General features: G+C 48.9%; 1 protein-coding gene across 1 annotated transcript in view; it reads right to left on the bottom strand.

Moving 5' to 3' along the window:
* The window catches only part of LOC140418391 (glycoprotein endo-alpha-1,2-mannosidase-like protein), a 92,173-nt gene extending 76,049 nt beyond the window's left edge, over positions 1 to 16,124 (bottom strand). The window contains exon 1 of the mRNA XM_072501872.1: positions 15,426 to 16,124. Coding sequence (XP_072357973.1) covers positions 15,426 to 15,921 — 496 coding nt within the window. The 5' untranslated portion in view covers positions 15,922 to 16,124. The remainder of the gene's footprint in view (positions 1 to 15,425) is intronic.
* Between the last annotated feature and the right edge of the window lie 919 nt (positions 16,125 to 17,043).

The raw sequence follows: 17,043 nt of genomic DNA, 5'->3' as shown, positions 1-17,043 counted from the left end.
CCTCCATACTACCTGCCCCTCCACCTATCTTTGTATCATCGGCAAACTTAGCCAGAATGCCCCCAGTCCCGTCATCTAGATCGTTAATATATAAAGAGAACAGCTGTGGCCCCAACACTGAACCCTGCGGGACACCACTCGTCACCGGTTGCCATTCCGAAAAAGAACCTTTTATCCCAACTCTCTGCCTTCTGCCTGACAGCCAGTCGTCAATCCATGTTAGTACCTTGCCTCGAATACCATGGGCCCTTATTTTACTCAGCAGTCTCCCGTGAGGCACCTTATCAAAGGCCTTTTGGAAGTCAAGATAGATAACATCCATTGGCTCTCCTTGGTCTAACCTATTTGTTATCTCTTCAAAGAACTCTAACAGGTTTGTCAGGCACGACCTCCCCTTACTAAATCCATGCTGACTTGTCCTAATCCGACCCTGCACTTCCAAGAATTTAGAAATCTCATCCTTAACAATGGATTCTAGAATCTTGCCAACATCCGAGGTTAGGCTAATTGGCCTATAATTTTCCATCTTTTTCCTTGTTCCCTTCTTGAACAGGGGGGTTACAACAGCGATTTTCCAATCCTCTGGGACTTTCCCTGTCTCCAGTGACTTTTGAAAGATCATAACTAACGCCTCCACTATTTCTTCAGCTATCTCCTTTAGAACTCTAGGATGTAGCCCATCTGGGCCTGGAGATTTATCAATTTTTAGACCTCTTAGTTTCTCTAGCACTTTCTCCTTTGTGATGGCTACCATATTCAACTCTGCCCCCTGACTCTCCTGAATTGTTGGGATATTACTCATGTCTTCTACTGTGAAGACTGATGCAAAGTACTTATTTAGTTCCTCAGCTATTTCCTTGTCTCCCATCACTAGATTACCAGCATCATTTTGGAGCGGCCCAATGTCTACTTTTGCCTCCCCTTTGTTTTTAATGTATTTAAAAAAACGTTTACTATCATTCCTAATGTTACTGGCTAGCCTACCTTCATAATTGATCCTCTCTTTCCTTATTTCTCTCTTTGTTATCCTCTGTTTGTTTTTGTAGCCTTCACAATCTTCTGACTTCCCACTACTCTTTGCCACATTATAGGCTTTCTCTTTTGCTTTGATGCATTCCCTAACTTCCTTTGTCAGCCATGGCTGCCTAATCCCCCCTCTGATAACCTTTCTTTTCTTTGGGATGAACCTCTGTACTGTGTCCTCAATTACTACCAGAAACTCCTGCCATTGCTGTTCTACTGTCTTTCCCACTGTGCTCTGCTTCCAGTCGATTTTCGTCAGTTCCTCCCTCATGCCCCTGTAGTTACCTTTATTTAACTGTAACATCTTTACATCTGATTCTACCTTCTTTCTTTCAAATTGGAGATTGAATTCTACCATATTATGATCACTGCCTCCTAAGTGTTCCCTTACTTTAAGATCTTTAATCAAGTCTGGCTCATTACATAACACTAAGTCCAGAATGTCGTGGGCTCCATCACAAGCTGTTCCAAAAAGCCCTCCTGTAAACATTCAATGAATTCCCTTTCCTTGGGTCCACTGGCAGCATTATTTACCCAGTCCACCTGCATATTGAAGTCCCCCATGATCACTGTGACCTTGCCTTTCTGACATGCACTTTCTATTTCGTGGTGCATTTTGTGCCCCTGGTCCTGACCACTGTTAGGAGGCCTGTACATAACTCCCATTATGGTTTTTTTGCCTTTGTGGTTCCTCAACTCTACCCACACAGACTCCACATCATCTGACCCGATGTCGTTTAGTGCTATTGATTTAATTTCATTCCTAATTAGCAAGGCAACCCCGCCCCCTCTGCCCACCTCTCTGTCTTTTCGATAGGTTGTGAATCCCTGGATGTTTAAATGCCAGTCCTGAACCCCCTGCAACCACATCGCTGTGATGCCTACCACGTCAACCTGCCAGTCACAATCTGGGCCACAAGCTCATCTACTTTGTTCTGTACACTGCGTGCATTTAAATATAGCACCTTTAATTCTCTATTGACCGTCCCTTTTTGTTTTCTTAGTGTGGTGGACCTTGGTTTACTGAGCCTTTCCATACACTGTGTCATATTTTGTGGGATGGGGCCTATCGTAACCTCTCCTGAGTTCTGTCTTTTCGTGCTTTTTTGTATTCCTAAGCAGCTACACTTCCCACTGATTACTTCACCTCTTGGTTCCCTGATTTTCCCTTCCCCCCCAATCTCTAGTTTAAAGTCCTATTGACCACCCTATTTACTCTTTTCGCCAGAACACTGGTCCCAGCTCAGTTCAGGTGGAGACCATCCCAACGGTATAGGTCCCCCCTGTCCCAAAACTGATGCCAGTGTCCCATGAAAAGGAACCCCTCCTTCCCACACCACTGTTTCAGCCACGTGTTAACTTCCCTTATTCTTGTCTCCCTATGCCAATTTGCACGTGGCTCGGGCAGTGATCCGGAGATTATGACCCTTGGGGACCTGTTTTTTAATTTGAATCCTAGCTCTTTATAATCTCTAAACAGGTCCTCTTTTCTAGACTTGCCTATGTTGTTGGTACCGACATGGACCACAACAACTGGATCCTCCCCCTCCCTCTCCAGTATCCTTTCAAGCCGGTCAGAGATGTCCCGCACCCTAGCACTGGGCAGGCAACATACCATGCGGGACTCTTTATCTTGCTCACAAAGGATACTATCTATCCCCCTGATAATAGAATCCCCTACAACTACAACTTGCCTATTTACTCCCTCCCCTTGAATGGCCTGCTGAACCATGGTGCCTTGGTCAGCTGACTCATCCTTCCTGCAGCCCTGTTCGCCATCCACACAGGGAGCAAGTGCCTCATACCTGTTGGACAGGGTCAAGGGCTGAGGCTCCTGAGTTCCTGACTGCTGGTTCCCTTTACCTGCCTCACTTGCAGTCACACCCCGCTGTCCCTGGCCACTGGCAGGATTTAAACTACTTACTCTGACAGGTGTGACTGCCTCCTGAAACACAGTGTCCAGGTAAATCTCCCCCTCCCGGATGTGCCTCAGTGTTTGAAGCTCAGACTCCAGCTCATCAACTCTGAGCCGGAGCTCTTCGAGTAGCCAACACTTACTGCAGATGTGGTCGCTGCAGCTCGCAATGGGATCTGCCAGCTCCCACATCAAGCAGCTCAAGCACATCACCTGACCAGCCATCACTAATTCATTAATTAGTTTAATTTAGAGGACTTCCGGGTGCGGCGATGACCAGCTGAGTCGCACGTTTCGGCAGCTCCCGGGGAAACGGACTTTTGGGCTCTTGATAGGAGCCCCAACGGCAATTTTGACGGCTAAAAACACTGTGCGGTAAACCAGAAGGGAATCCCCCCTGGATACGGATGAAAAAAGGAGGAGAAAGTGGCCGGATTGCAGTGGATCCTTTAGAACAGCGGCAAGGAAGGCAAGCAAAAACCAAGATGGCGTCGGAAGGTGGCAGTTTAACATGGGGCCCTGAACAACAAGAGTTCTTGAAATGCTGTGTGGAAGAGCTCAAAAAGGAAATGAAGAAAGAGCTGTTGGCCCCGATACTACAGGCGATCGAAGGGCTAAAGGAGGAACAAAAGACCCAGGAGCGGGATCTTCGGGTCGTGAAGGCAAAGGCAGCCGAGAATGAGGACGACATGCAGGGCCTCGTGGTGAAGACGGAGACGCATGAGGCACATCAGAAAGGATGTGTGGAAAGGTTGGAGGCACTGGAGAACAACGCAAGGAGGAACAACCTGAGGATTCTTGGTCTTCCTGAAGGTGTGGAGGGAGCGGACGTCGGGGCATATGTGAGCACGATGCTGCACTCGTTAATGGGAGTGGAGGCCCCAGCGGGTCCGTTGGAGGTGGAGGGAGCATACTGAGTGATGGCGCGATGGCCGAGAGCAGGAGAAATTCCCAGAGCCATAGTGGTGAGATTCCTCCGTTTTAAGGATAGAGAAATGGTCCTTAGATGGGCAAAGAAAACTCGGAGCAGTAAATGGGAGAACGCGGTGATCCGCGTTTATCAAGACTGGAGTGCGGAGGTGGCGAGAAGGAGGGCGAGCTTTAATCGGGCCAAGGCGGTGCTTCATAAAAAGAAGATAAAATTTGGAATGCTGCAACCGGCAAGACTGTGGGTCACATATTGAGGGAGGCACCACTACTTTGAGACGGCGGATGAAGTGTGGACTTTTATTGTGGAAGAAAAACTGGAATGAGCGGGTTATTAAAAAGAACGTTTGAACAAAGTGGTGGGGCGAATGTGGGGGGCAAAGAGGGGGATTAAAAAGGGGGGAAAGAGGAGTTTTATGTACTAATCCTGCGATGTGGTAACTTTTCTCTCTTCCACAGGTGGTGATGGGGGGAGGAGGGGAGGTGGAGGAGATGGGGCGTTGGCCATTGGGGGCGGGGCCAAGGGAGAAGCGCGGGCTTGGTTCCCGCGCTATGATAATCATGGCGGGAATAGAGAAGCAGGAAGGAGGGGGCGTCGCACGGTGCGAGCCGAGGTCACGGGGGGAAGCCGAGGTCGGCCAGAGTTTGCTGACTTCTGGGAGCAACATGGGGGGAGTAATTACGCTAGCGGGGGATCTAGCGGGGGGGGGGTGGGAGGGGGGAATTACTGGGTTGCTGCTACTGGGGAGAGCGGGGAGCTGGTATGGGAGGGGATGGGCGGGGGGGGGCACCGCCTGGGGGAGATACAGCTGCGTGGGAACCGGGTGAGGAGCTGGAAAAAGGTGATGGCTAATCGACAAGGGGGGGGGTGTAGGAAGCCCCCCAACCCGGCTGATCACGTGGAACGTGAGAGGGCTGAACGGGCCGATAAAGAGGGCACGGGTACTCGCACACCTTAAGAAACTTAAGGCAGATGTGGTTATGTTACAGGAAACGCACCTGAAACTGATAGACCAGGTTAGGCTACGCAAAGGATGGGTGGGGCAGGTGTTCCATTCAGGGCTAGATGCGAAAAACAGGGGGGTGGCTATATTAGTGGGGAAGCGGGTAATGTTCGAGGCAAAGACTATAGTGGCGGATAACGGGGGCAGATACGTGATGGTGAGTGGCAAACTACAGGGGGAGACGGTGGTTTTGGTAAACGTATATGCCCCGAACTGGGATGATGCCAATTTTCTGAGGCCGATGCTAGGACGCATTCTGGACCTAGAGATGGGAAAGCTGATAATGGGGGGAGATTTTAATACGGTGTGGGAACCAGGGCTGGATAGGTCGAAGTCCAGGACTGGAAGGAGGCCGGCAGCAGCCAAGGTACTTAAAGATTTTATGGAGCAGATGGGAGGTGTAGACCCGTGGAGATTTAGCAGACCTAGGAGTAAGGAGTTCTCGTTTTTCTCCTATGTCCATAAAGTCTACTCGCGAATAGACTTTTTTGTGCTGGGAAGGGCGTTGATCCCGAAGGTGAGGGGAACGGAGTATACGGCTATAGCCATTTCGGATCACGCTCCACACTGGGTAGACTTGGAGATAGGGGAGGAAACAGGAGGGCGCCCACCCTGGAGAATGGACATGGGACTAATGGCAGATGAGGGGGTGTGTCTAAGGGTGAGGGGGTGCATTGAAAAATACTTGGAACTCAATGATAATGGGGAGGTCCAGGTGGGAGTGGTCTGGGAGGCACTGAAGGCAGTGGTTAGAGGGGAGCTGATATCAATAAGGGCACATAAAGGAGAGCAGGAGAGTAGGGAACGGGAGCGGTTGCTGCAAGAACTTCTGAGGGTGGACAGGCAATATGCGGAGGCACCGGAGGAGGGACTGTACAGGGAAAGGCAAAGGCTACATGTAGAATTTGACTTGCTGACAACGGGTACTGCAGAAGCACAGTGGAGGAAGGCACAGGGTGTACAGTATGAGTATGGGAAGAAGGCGAGCAGGTTGCTGGCCCATCAATTGAGGAAAAGGGGAGCAGCGAGGGAAATAGGGGGAGTGAGGGATGAGGAAGGAGAGATGGAGCGGGGAGCGGAGAGAGTGAATGGAGTGTTCAAGACATTTTATAAAAAATTATATGAAGCTCAACCCCCGGATGGGAGGGAGAGAATGATGGGCTTCTTGGATCGGCTGGAATTTCCCAAGGTGGAAAAGCAGGAAAGGGTGGGACTGGGAGCACAGATCGAGGTAGAAGAAGTGGTGAAAGGAATTAGGAGCATGCAGGCGGGAAAGGCCCCGGGACCGGATGGATTCCCAGTCGAATTCTATAGAAAATATGTGGACTTGCTCGCCCCGGTATTGACGAGGACCTTTAATGAGGCAAAGGAAAGGGGACAACTGCCCCCGACTATGTCTGAAGCAACGATATCGCTTCTCTTAAAGAAGGAAAAGGACCCGCTACAATGCGGGTCCTATAGACCTATTTCCCTCCTAAATGTAGATGCCAAGATCCTGGCCAAGGTAATGGCAATGAGAATAGAGGAATGTGTCCCGGGGGTGGTCCACGAGGACCAAACTGGGTTTGTGAAGAGGAGACAGCTGAACACGAATATACGGAGGCTGTTAGGGGTAATGATGATGGCCCCACCAGAGGGGGAAACGGAGATAGTAGTGGCGATGGATGCCGAGAAAGCATTTGATAGAGTGGAGTGGGATTATTTGTGGGAGGTGTTGAGGAGATTTGGTTTTGGAGAGGGGTATGTTAGATGGGTGCAGCTGTTGTATAGGGCCCCGATGGCGAGCGTGGTCACGAATGGACGGGGATCTGCATATTTTCGGCTCCATAGAGGGACAAGGCAGGGATGTCCTCTGTCCCCATTATTGTTTGCACTGGCGATTGAGCCCCTGGCGATAGCGTTGAGGGGTTCCAAGAAGTGGAGGGGAGTACTTAGAGGAGGAGAAGAACACCGGGTATCTTTGTATGCGGACGATTTGCTACTATACGTGGCAGACCCGGCGGAGGGGATGCCAGAAATAATGCGGATACTTGGGGAGTTTGGGGATTTTTCAGGGTATAAATTGAACATGGGGAAAAGTGAGTTGTTTGTGGTGCATCCAGGGGAGCAGAGTAGAGAAATAGAGGACCTACCGTTGAGGAAGGTAACAGGGGACTTTCGTTACCTGGGGATCCAGATAGCCAAGAATTGGGGCACATTGCATCGGTTAAATTTAACGCGGTTGGTGGAACAAATTGAGGAGGATTTTAAGAGATGGGATATGGTATCCCTGTCACTGGCAGGGAGGGTGCAGGCGGTTAAGATGGTGGTCCTCCCGAGATTCCTCGTTGTGTTTCAGTGCCTCCCGGTGGTGATCACGAGGGCTTTTTTTAAAAGGATTGAAAAGAGCATCATGGGTTTTGTGTGGGCCGGGAAGACCCCGAGAGTGAGGAAGGGATTCTTACAGCGTAGCAGGGATAGGGGGGGGCTGGCACTACCGAGCCTAAGTGTGTATTATTGGGCCGCTAATATTTCAATGGTGAGTAAGTGGATGGGAGAGGAGGAGGGAGCGGCGTGGAAGAGATTAGAGAGGTCGTCCTGTAGGGGGACTAGCCTACAGGCTATGGTGACAGCCCCATTGCCGTTCTCACCGAGGAACTACACCACAAGCCCGGTGGTGGTGGCTACACTGAAGATTTGGGGACAGTGGAGACGGCATAGGGGAAAGACTGGAGCCTTGGGGGGGGTCCCCGATAAGAAACATCCATAGGTTTGCCCCGGGGGAATGGATGGGGGATATGGAATGTGGTAAAGAGCAGGAATAACGCAACTGGAAGATCTGTTTGTGGATGGGAAGTTTGCGAGTCTGGGAGCGCTGACCGAGAAATATGGGTTGCCCCAAGGGAATGCATTCAGGTATATGCAACTGAGGGCTTTTGCGAGGCAACAGGTGAGGGAATTCCCGCAGCTCCCGACACAAGAGGTGCAGGACAGAGTGATCTCAAAGACATGGGTGGGGGATGGTAAGGTGTCAGATATATATAGGGAAATGAGGGACGAAGGGGAGACTATGGTAGATGAACTAAAAGGGAAATGGGAAGAAGAGCTGGGGGAGGAGATCGAGTAGGGGCTGTGGGCAGATGCCCTAAGCAGGGTAAACTCGTCGTCCTCGTGTGCCAGGCTAAGCCTGATTCAGTTTAAGGTATTACACAGGGCGCATATGACTGGAGCACGGCTCAGTAAATTTTTTGGGGTGGAGGATAGGTGTGCGAGGTGCTCGAGAAGCCCAGCGAATCATACCCATATGTTTTGGTCATGCCCGGCACTACAGGGGTTTTGGATGGGGGTGACAAAGGTGCTTTCAAAAGTAGTGGGGGTCCGGGTCGAACCAAGCTGGGGGTTGGCTATATTTGGGGTTGCACAAGAGCCGGGAGTGCAGGAGGCGAGAGAGGCCGATGTTTTGGCCTTTGCGTCCCTAGTAGCCCGGCGTAGAATATTGTTAATGTGGAAAGAAGCCAAGCCCCCGGGGGTGGAGACCTGGATAAATGACATGGCAGGGTTTATAAAGCTAGAGCGGATTAAGTTCGTTCTAAGGGGGTCGGCTCAAGGGTTCACCAGGCGGTGGGAACCGTTCGTCGAATACCTCGCAGAAAGATAGATGGAATGGAAAAAAGAAGGCAGCAGCCCAGGAGCGGGGGGGGGGGGGGGGGGGGGGGGAGGGGGGGGGGGGGGAGGAGGAACCAGAAGGACTCTCAGGGTTGTTAATATATACTGTATAATATGTATAGGTCGTTGCGACAGATAATTATATATTGGACTGTTAAATTATATTTTTGGAGAGTGTTACTTGTGATAAGGCAGTTGCCAATTAGGGTTAGTTTTCATTTTTGTTATTTATTATTTATTCATTTTTTGTTTATAAAATAGGTCATTGTTATTTGTGTTGTTATAATATTGTGTAAAGGATGCACAATGTACTGTGTTGGTTGACCAAAAATTTTCAATAAAATATTTATTAAAAAAAAAGTAGTTTAATTTAACTTTACGAGTTTAGCTGTGTTTTTTTTTAAATTTGGGGCAGATTTGCTATCAAACAATCAGATCACAGCTTCCCTCTGACATCACTTTTGGAAAACAAAACAAAACTGGAAAACAGGAAGTTACCGTTAGGTTTTTATACTCACAGAGACTGCTCCACCTCCTCCGAACAGCTCCGAATATTAGGCCCGAAGAAAGAGAGAGAACAAAACAGTTGGGAAAAAGCACCTACTCCCACTCTTCACCGAATTACCTCACTGCACCAAATTACCAAATTCTCACTCAATCTGTGTCTCACTCACTCAGGCTGTGTCTCCTTGACCAGCGCAATGCTTACTAAGTGCACTTTCTGTCTATGTTTTATACAGACTTTAGGATGACTCACACTAAAACTTCAAAGAGAAGAATACAATGTGTACCTTTGTGCCCCTTAACAGGCCTCAGGTGACTGCCAGATAACTGCCTCTCAGCAATTAGGGTGGGGGCAGCTTCAGCCAATCAGACACTAATCTACACTGCACTTTTAACTGAAAAACAGCACAATTAGATGAACCACTTACCTTTCCTGGTTACCTCACTGCACCAAATTACCAAATTCTCACTCTGTCTGTGTCTCACTCTCTCAGGCTGTGTCTCCTGGACCAGCGCAATGCTTACTAAGTGCACTTTCTGTCTGTCTTTTATACAGACTTTAGGATGACTCACACTAAAACTTCAAAGAGAAGAATACAATGTATACCTTTGTGCCCCTTAACAGGCCTCAGGTGACTGCCAGATAACTGCCTCTCAGCAATTAGGGTGGTGGCAGCTTCAGCCAATCAGACACTAATCTACACTGCACTTTTAACTGAAAAACAGCACAATTAGATTAACCACTTACCTTTCCTGGTTACCTCACTGCACCAAATTACCAAATTCTCACTCTGTCTGTGTCTCACTCTCTCAGGCTGTGTCTCCTTGACCAGCACAATGCTTACTAAGTGCGCTTTCTGTCTGTCTTTTATACAGACGTTTGGATGACTCACACTAAAACGTCAAAGAGAAGAATACAATGTGTACCTTTGTGCCCCTTAACAGGCGTCAGGTGACTGCCAGATAACTGCCTCTCAGCAATTAGGGTGGGGGCAGCTTCAGCCAATCAGACACTAATCTACACTGCACTTTTAACTGAAAAACAGCACAATTAGATGAACCACTTACCTTTCCTGGTTACCTCACTGCACCAAATTACCAAATTCTCACTCTGTCTGTGTCTCACTCACTAAGGCTGTGTCTTCTTGACCAGCGCAATGCCCACTAAGTGCGCTTTCTGTCTGTCTTTTATACAGACTTTAGGATGACTCACACTAAAACCTCAAAGAGAAGAATACAATGTGTACCTTTGTGCCCCTTAACAGGCCTCAGGTGACTGCCAGATAACTGCCTCTCAGCAATTAGGGTGGGGGCAGCTTCAGCCAATCAGACACTAATCTACACTGCACTTTTAACTGAAAAACAGCACAATTAGATTAACCACTTACCTTTCCTGGTTACCTCACTGCACCAAATTACCAAATTTTCACTCTGTCTGTGTCTCACTCACTCAGGCTGTGTCTCCTTGACCAGCGCAATGCTAGTCAAGCTAGTCCAGACAGACAGTTGGTAACTACAATTGTCTTGCAAAAATAATTATGCTTTAGTATTTAGTCCTTTTCTTGATCCAACCCTTGGATCTATGTTGCTTTCTATACCATCCACACAATTTTCTCTGAGCTCATTCCCCCAAAGTGGGTAGCATTTTTGAGCCCTTGTTTTACTGTTTATTGATCATTTTACAAATTGTAGCATTAAAGGTTTCTTTTTCAGTTCACAACTCCTGATAAGCTCAGACCGTGTTTCATTGACAGCTCTTTTCTCAGACAATTATCTTGAACACCACAAATTGTGATTCTGTCAGTTTGTGGGTTTGACAGTCTGTCCTTCTGGCACATCCTGATCCCATTTTCTACACGCATCAAAAATCAGAATTTCTTTATAAGTCACATTTCATTTAGGATTGTAGCAAGTCATTGTTACATCCAGTATCAAATCCTCACTCCTCAAAAGTTGAAATTATTATATTTGCTGGTTTCCTCATTTGTAGAGTAATGGATGTTTTCATCTAACTTTTATCATGCCATTTTTCTTGGGTTGTGATTTACAAATCCAACTGTTGTTTGATCAAGGTTCAGCAAGATTTAGTGTCACCTAAAGGCTTGATGGCGGATGCTTGCACTCCATATTAACATATCTTGTCTTCTCCTCCTCACCAAGCTCCCCTCTGTCAGTTACTGGCTGCAGCCTTTCACTCAACGTTCCCTTTCATTGTGAGGCCCTGATACTCTTGTGTTTTTTAAATAGTTATCAGGAATTAATGGCACAATTGAAAGGATACAAATAGTTCTGCAGTAAAAGCGAAATACTGCGAATGCTGGAGGTCTGAAATAAAAACGGAAAACACTGGGAAAACTCAGCAGGCCTGGCAGCATCTGTGGCAAAACAAGCTTTATGTTTTGAGTCCATTGTGATTCTCCTTTGGAACTGGAGATCTCTATTTTGGTACAGGTTTTAAGCAATTTCACGTTCAGCAAGCACAGTGTCTGCTTACGAGTTTCATACTGCAGCCTTCCTTGAATGCTCCAACCATTTGCAGAATTGTAACCTTGATCCCACATCTACTATTGTTGAGTCATCAGCTATAAATTCTGTTTCAAATCAATATATCATGACATTTCCAAAATGAATATTGGATTGCTTAAGAATTTCACTCCATGCATTTCTGAAAAACCATGGTACTAAAGCAAATACTGTGGATGCTAGAAATCTGAAACAAAAACAGGAAATGCTGGAAATACCCAGCAGGTCAGGCAGCATCTGTGGAGCGAGATCAAATGACCTTCAATCGGAACGGGAAAAAATGAGAAACAAAATTGGTGGGATTCTCCGTCCCGCCGCATCCATTTTCCGATGATGCACGCCCCCACCGGCAGCAGGATCCTCCGTCCTGCCAGCCAGCCAATGGGGTTTCCCAATGTCGGCACCCCCACACTGTCAGGAAATCCCTAGTCGTGGAGTGCGCTGCTAGGAAAACAGAGGATCCCGCCGACAGAGAATCCAGCCCAATCGGTTTTAAGCGAGTGGAAGGGTTGGGAGGAATTGAACAAAGTGGAAGATCTGTGATTGGGTGGACGACAGGAGAGATTAAATAACAAAAGGGTTGGTGGTGCAGGGCAAAAGGCAATGGAACAAGTAAAGAGACAATTGGAATATCGAGACGAGACGTGAATGGCAGAATGCGGAATACCTTCCCTCTGAAAGCAAAATCAAACAGTTGAAACCCAAAACTGCAGACGAAAAGGAAACAAAATGGGGGCAGAGATCAGAGTCCGAAATTGTTGAACACAACATTGAGTACAGAAGGCTGAAGGTGGACACTGTTAAGGAAGGGCCCACTCCTGTTTGGTCAATGGGACTCCCACCTTCAAAATTGACCAGGCCTCAAACACGTCTGTTCTATTTCCTGCACAACTGCTGTTACCCCATCCCCTCCCTCCTCAAATCATGATCGTGTTCCCCTTGTCCTTACCTTTCACCCCACCTGCCACATGCTAGAGGTGGCAATAGTGGATCACCCTTCACTATTACCACCTGCAGCATAATGCCACTCACCAAGGCATGTCTTGCTCTCTCCTCTCCTTTTAGCATTCAAAAGGGACAGTTCCCTTCATGATGCTCAGGTCAATTTCTCAGTCACCCCGATCTCCTGTCCGTTCTTCACGTGCAAGTGCAAAGATTAAAATCTGCTACTTTACTTTTCTCCCCTTCCTTTCCAAGGTTCTGAAAATTCCTTCCAGGTGAAATAGCAATTTGTGTGCAGTTCTTTTAATTTTATACGCAGTACTTGCTGTTCACAATGCAGTCTGCTCTACAAGTGGGAGACTGAACACAGATTGGCTAACCGTTTTGCAGAACACCTCCGTTCAGTCTGCAAGTATAACCTTGAGCTTCCGGCTGCCTCTCATAATAACTTTTCCACCCTGCTGTCATGCTTGCCGCTCTGTTCTCAGCCTCTTGCAATATTCCAGTGAAGCATAATGTAAACTTAGGAGAACAGCATCTCATCTTTCAATTAGACAGTCTGTATGACGTTCTAAACTCAATACTGTGGCTATAATCTTTACCCTCCCCCATTTTGTTTCCTTTCTCTTCAGGTTTTGGTTTTAGTCTCATTGTTCCCTGTTTTGCTTTCGGACTGAAGCTGTACACCATTCTGCCATTCGCACCTCCTCTAGAGATGTCTTTTGTTTCATTACTTGTTCCCTTACCACTCCCTTTGACCTTTCACCATCAACTCTTTTATCATTTAACCTCTGCTGTCTTCCACCCTATTGCAAACCTTCCCGTTTGTTCTTTTTCCACACCCCAACTTTCGCTTACTTAAAACCTATTACATTTCTCACTTTCCTCAGTACTGATAAAAAGTCTGAATTATCTGAAATATTGGGAGGAATATTCTAGCCCTTCCCGCCGGTGGAACTTCTTGGTGATCTTCTCCGCAGCAGGTTCCCAAGCACACTTCCCACCCGTCCCATCCCGGTAACCCACCCGACCTTTGGACACTAAGGGGCAATTTTAACATGGCCAATCTGCCTAATCTGCACATCAATGAACCGTGGGAGGAAACCGGGGTACCCGGAGGAAACCCATCAACTTCCAATGGTGAGCTGTCTCCGCCACTGGAAAATACGTGTGGGGGGCAGAGAATTCCACCCATTAGTTCTGCCTCCCACACCACACATGCTACTTGACCTGCTTGAGGAAGTCCAGCATTTTCTATTTTTACTTGAAAAACCTTTGGGGGAGGGGGTGATTTTCCATACGCCCCCGTGGCGTGTTTCTCGGCAGAGGGAGGTGGCCCACCATTGACCTGCGGCGGGATCCTCTGGCCCTGTTGCTGTCAATGGGATTTCCCATTGAATCCGCTCCCCCCCCCAATGTCAGAAACCCACGGCGCGCGTTCGCCATCGACAGAATCGGAAGATCCCGTTGGTGAGAACGGCCAGAAAATTCCCCCCTTTGTGTCTGACCTTTACACTTCTTCAGAAGTAGTGAAACTAATCTCATTGTTGAGAGACTTTAATTTCCACATTTGTGATCAAAATCTGTAACAAGACCCCTGATTATGTGTCTTTGGCACACAACAGGAATATAGTTTAAAATATAGTGATAGAGGGTTAAACCTAGGTGATGTTTCTCTGTAGCTATTATCATGTGTCATTATATGCAGCATGTGTGTATACCCACATTGATATTAAATGCATAATACACATACAATACAATAGGCAAGGCTCGAAAAAGAGCATCTGAAATGAAAGGACTCAGATAGATATTAGGTATGTTATGGATGGCCAAGCAAATGAGTGGATGCTCGAGAGAGAGCTGGTGTTAAGAGCAACTTGTTTGAGGCAGTGATCATAGAATTCATACAGTACAGAAGTAGGCCATTCAGCCCATCGAGTCTGCACCAACACTCTGAAAGAGCACACCACCCAGGCACACCTCCCACCCACCCCATCCCGGTAACCCACCCAATCTTTGGATATTAAGGGCTAATTTGAGCATGGCCAATCTGCCTAACCTGCACATCTTTGAACCGTGGGAGGAAACCGGAGCACCCGGAGGAAGCCCACAAAGATACGGGGAGAACGTGCAGACTCCGCGCGGACAGTGACCCAAGGCTGGAGTTGAACCCGGGTCCCTGAGACAGCAGTGCTAACCACTGTGCTACCGTGCCACCTGATAGCAAGGAAGCTCACATATTTTGGACATGTGATGCGAACAGGAGGGGATAATGGTTGGGGGTGGGGGAAAGAGGCAATGCCAGACAAAACACCTGAAAACGTGCACAAGGAAGACCCATGATGGACATAGATTATCATAGAATTTACAGTGCAGAAGGAGGCCATTTGGCCCATTGAGTCTGCACCGGCTCTTGGAAAGAGCACCCTACCCAAGGTCAACACCTCCACCCTATCCCCATAACCCAGTAACCCCACCCAACACTAAGGGCAATTTGGGACACTAAGGGCAATTTATCATGGCCAATCCACCTAACCTGCACATCTTTGGACTGTGGGAGGAAACCGGAGCACCCGGAGGAAACCCACGCAGACACGGGGAGGATGTGCAGACTCCGCACAGACAGTGACCCAAGCCGGAATCGAACCTGGGACCCTGGAGCTGTGAAGCAATTGTGCTATCCACAAAGCTGAAAGTGGACTGGCCACTCTACGGGACGGGCAGTGAGGGCAGCAGAGAATATAATTCAGTGGAGAAAGATTGTTCAAGGATAGATGAAAGACAATGCACCAAACTTATACAATTATGCATCTTTAAAACTGCACGCATATGCTGGCACTTTTTGTTCAAGGATTTAGCTTGGCTTCACTTACAAATGCCTTGTTAAAATACTGGCTCGGAATTAATATTTTTTTCACTTTAAAAGCTGTTAGACTCCTTACCCACAGCTGCAGATCGAAGTTGCCTCATGTGTTCCTCAATGACCTGGGGGTCCCGGGAGCTGTAGGTTCCCAGTTCGGGGTAAAAGCTGGAGCCAATGTCCTCGGGAGGGCTGTGCCGGCCTCTCGGGTAACTCGCCGCCACCTTGGGGTCCCAGTGAGGCACCAGCGGGTGGTCCCAGTGCGCGAACCTGCCGTCGGAGCGGGGGTTTCCGTACCAGACGTAGTAGAAGATGTGGAGGTCGCGGTTGGCGGGAGGGTAGCCGGCCAGGCGGGCGGCGTTCGCCCGGGTCACGGTGGGGGGCAGCATCAGGATGGCCTTGGCCGAGATGGGCCGCCGGCTGTCCACTCGCTCGGCGGGGGCCAGCCGCTGGAGTCCGGGGCCGGGGTCCCCCAAGCCATCGGCCGCTTTCAGCGTCTTCAAACCCATCATGGTGCCGAAAATGAAGATTGTGAAGAGAGATAGGGCGATGCAAGTCTTCCTGCGGAATCTGGCCATGATTTCTCAGATCACCCTGTTGTTCGGCACCTTCTTGTTTTCCTTTAAATGTACATATTCAGAACAAAAGAAATAGAGAAAGGTGCCCCGGTTTAAATTCGCCAAGCCATGCCGCAAATATATCCTCCTGGAAGATACACAGCATTCAGTCCAAGAGCTTCCCACTAAAAAGCCCAGGTCCTTTGGGTCACTGACAGTCTCAACAAGCCCTCTCCCCAGCCCCTTCCCCCTCCTAAGCCCCTTCCCCCCCTCCTCAGCCCCTTTCCCCCCTCCTCAGCCCCTTTCCCCCTCCTCAGCCCCTTTCCCTTCCTCAGCCCCTTCACCCCTCCTCAGCCCCTTTCCCCCCTCCTCAGCCCCTTTCCCCCCTCCTCAGCCCCTTTCCCCCCTCCTCAGCCCCTTTCCCCCTCCTCAGCCCCTTTCCCTTCCTCAGCCCCTTCACCCCTCCTCAGCCCCTTCACCCCTTCAGCTCCTTTCCCCCTCCTCAGCCCCTTTCCCCCTCCTCAGCCCCTTTCCCCCTCCTCAGCCCCCTCCCCTTCCTCAGCCTCTTCCCCCTCCCCCTCCTCAGCCCCTTCACCCCCTCAACTCCTTTCCTCCTCCCCTCTTTCCTCCTCTCAGCCTCCTTTCCCCTCTTTCTCTCCTCCCCTTTGATTTGCCCTCTTTCCTCCTCCCCCTTCCCTTATTCAACGTGTGGATGCAGCTCTGTTTTTAGTATAAGGGACAATGCCAGGGAGGCCGCCGATTAAGAGGCAATATGCAAAGGGTCCTTCAGTCACACGCGCGCACAATATAACCTTTCCCCGACCTCCAGAGAGCCATCACCAGGAGATGTCCAGGCCAGCCTGTCAGTCCCCCTGCTCTTAGCGTTCGGTTGCAGACACCTCAGTCCCGGTATCTTGGCGGTAGCGATCGAACAGGGAAACGTGCTGCTGCTGCACTGTGCAGCTTCACTCTCTCTTTTTTTGTGTGTGGCAGAAACTGATTGCCTCTTGTCAATATGACTGGGAGCGGCGTCTGGATATGACAGGAGCAGTTCGGGAGTCTCTTGGGTGACTCGGGTTTCGAGGTGTTTGAGGCACCTCGTTTCAAAATCACAGGGGAAGGGGGGAAGCAGGGGAGAGATTT

This window comes from Scyliorhinus torazame, chromosome 1 (genome assembly GCF_047496885.1).
Source record: "Scyliorhinus torazame isolate Kashiwa2021f chromosome 1, sScyTor2.1, whole genome shotgun sequence".
Lineage (NCBI taxonomy): Eukaryota > Metazoa > Chordata > Chondrichthyes > Carcharhiniformes > Scyliorhinidae > Scyliorhinus > Scyliorhinus torazame.
This window is presented reverse-complemented; position numbering and strand designations above follow the sequence as displayed.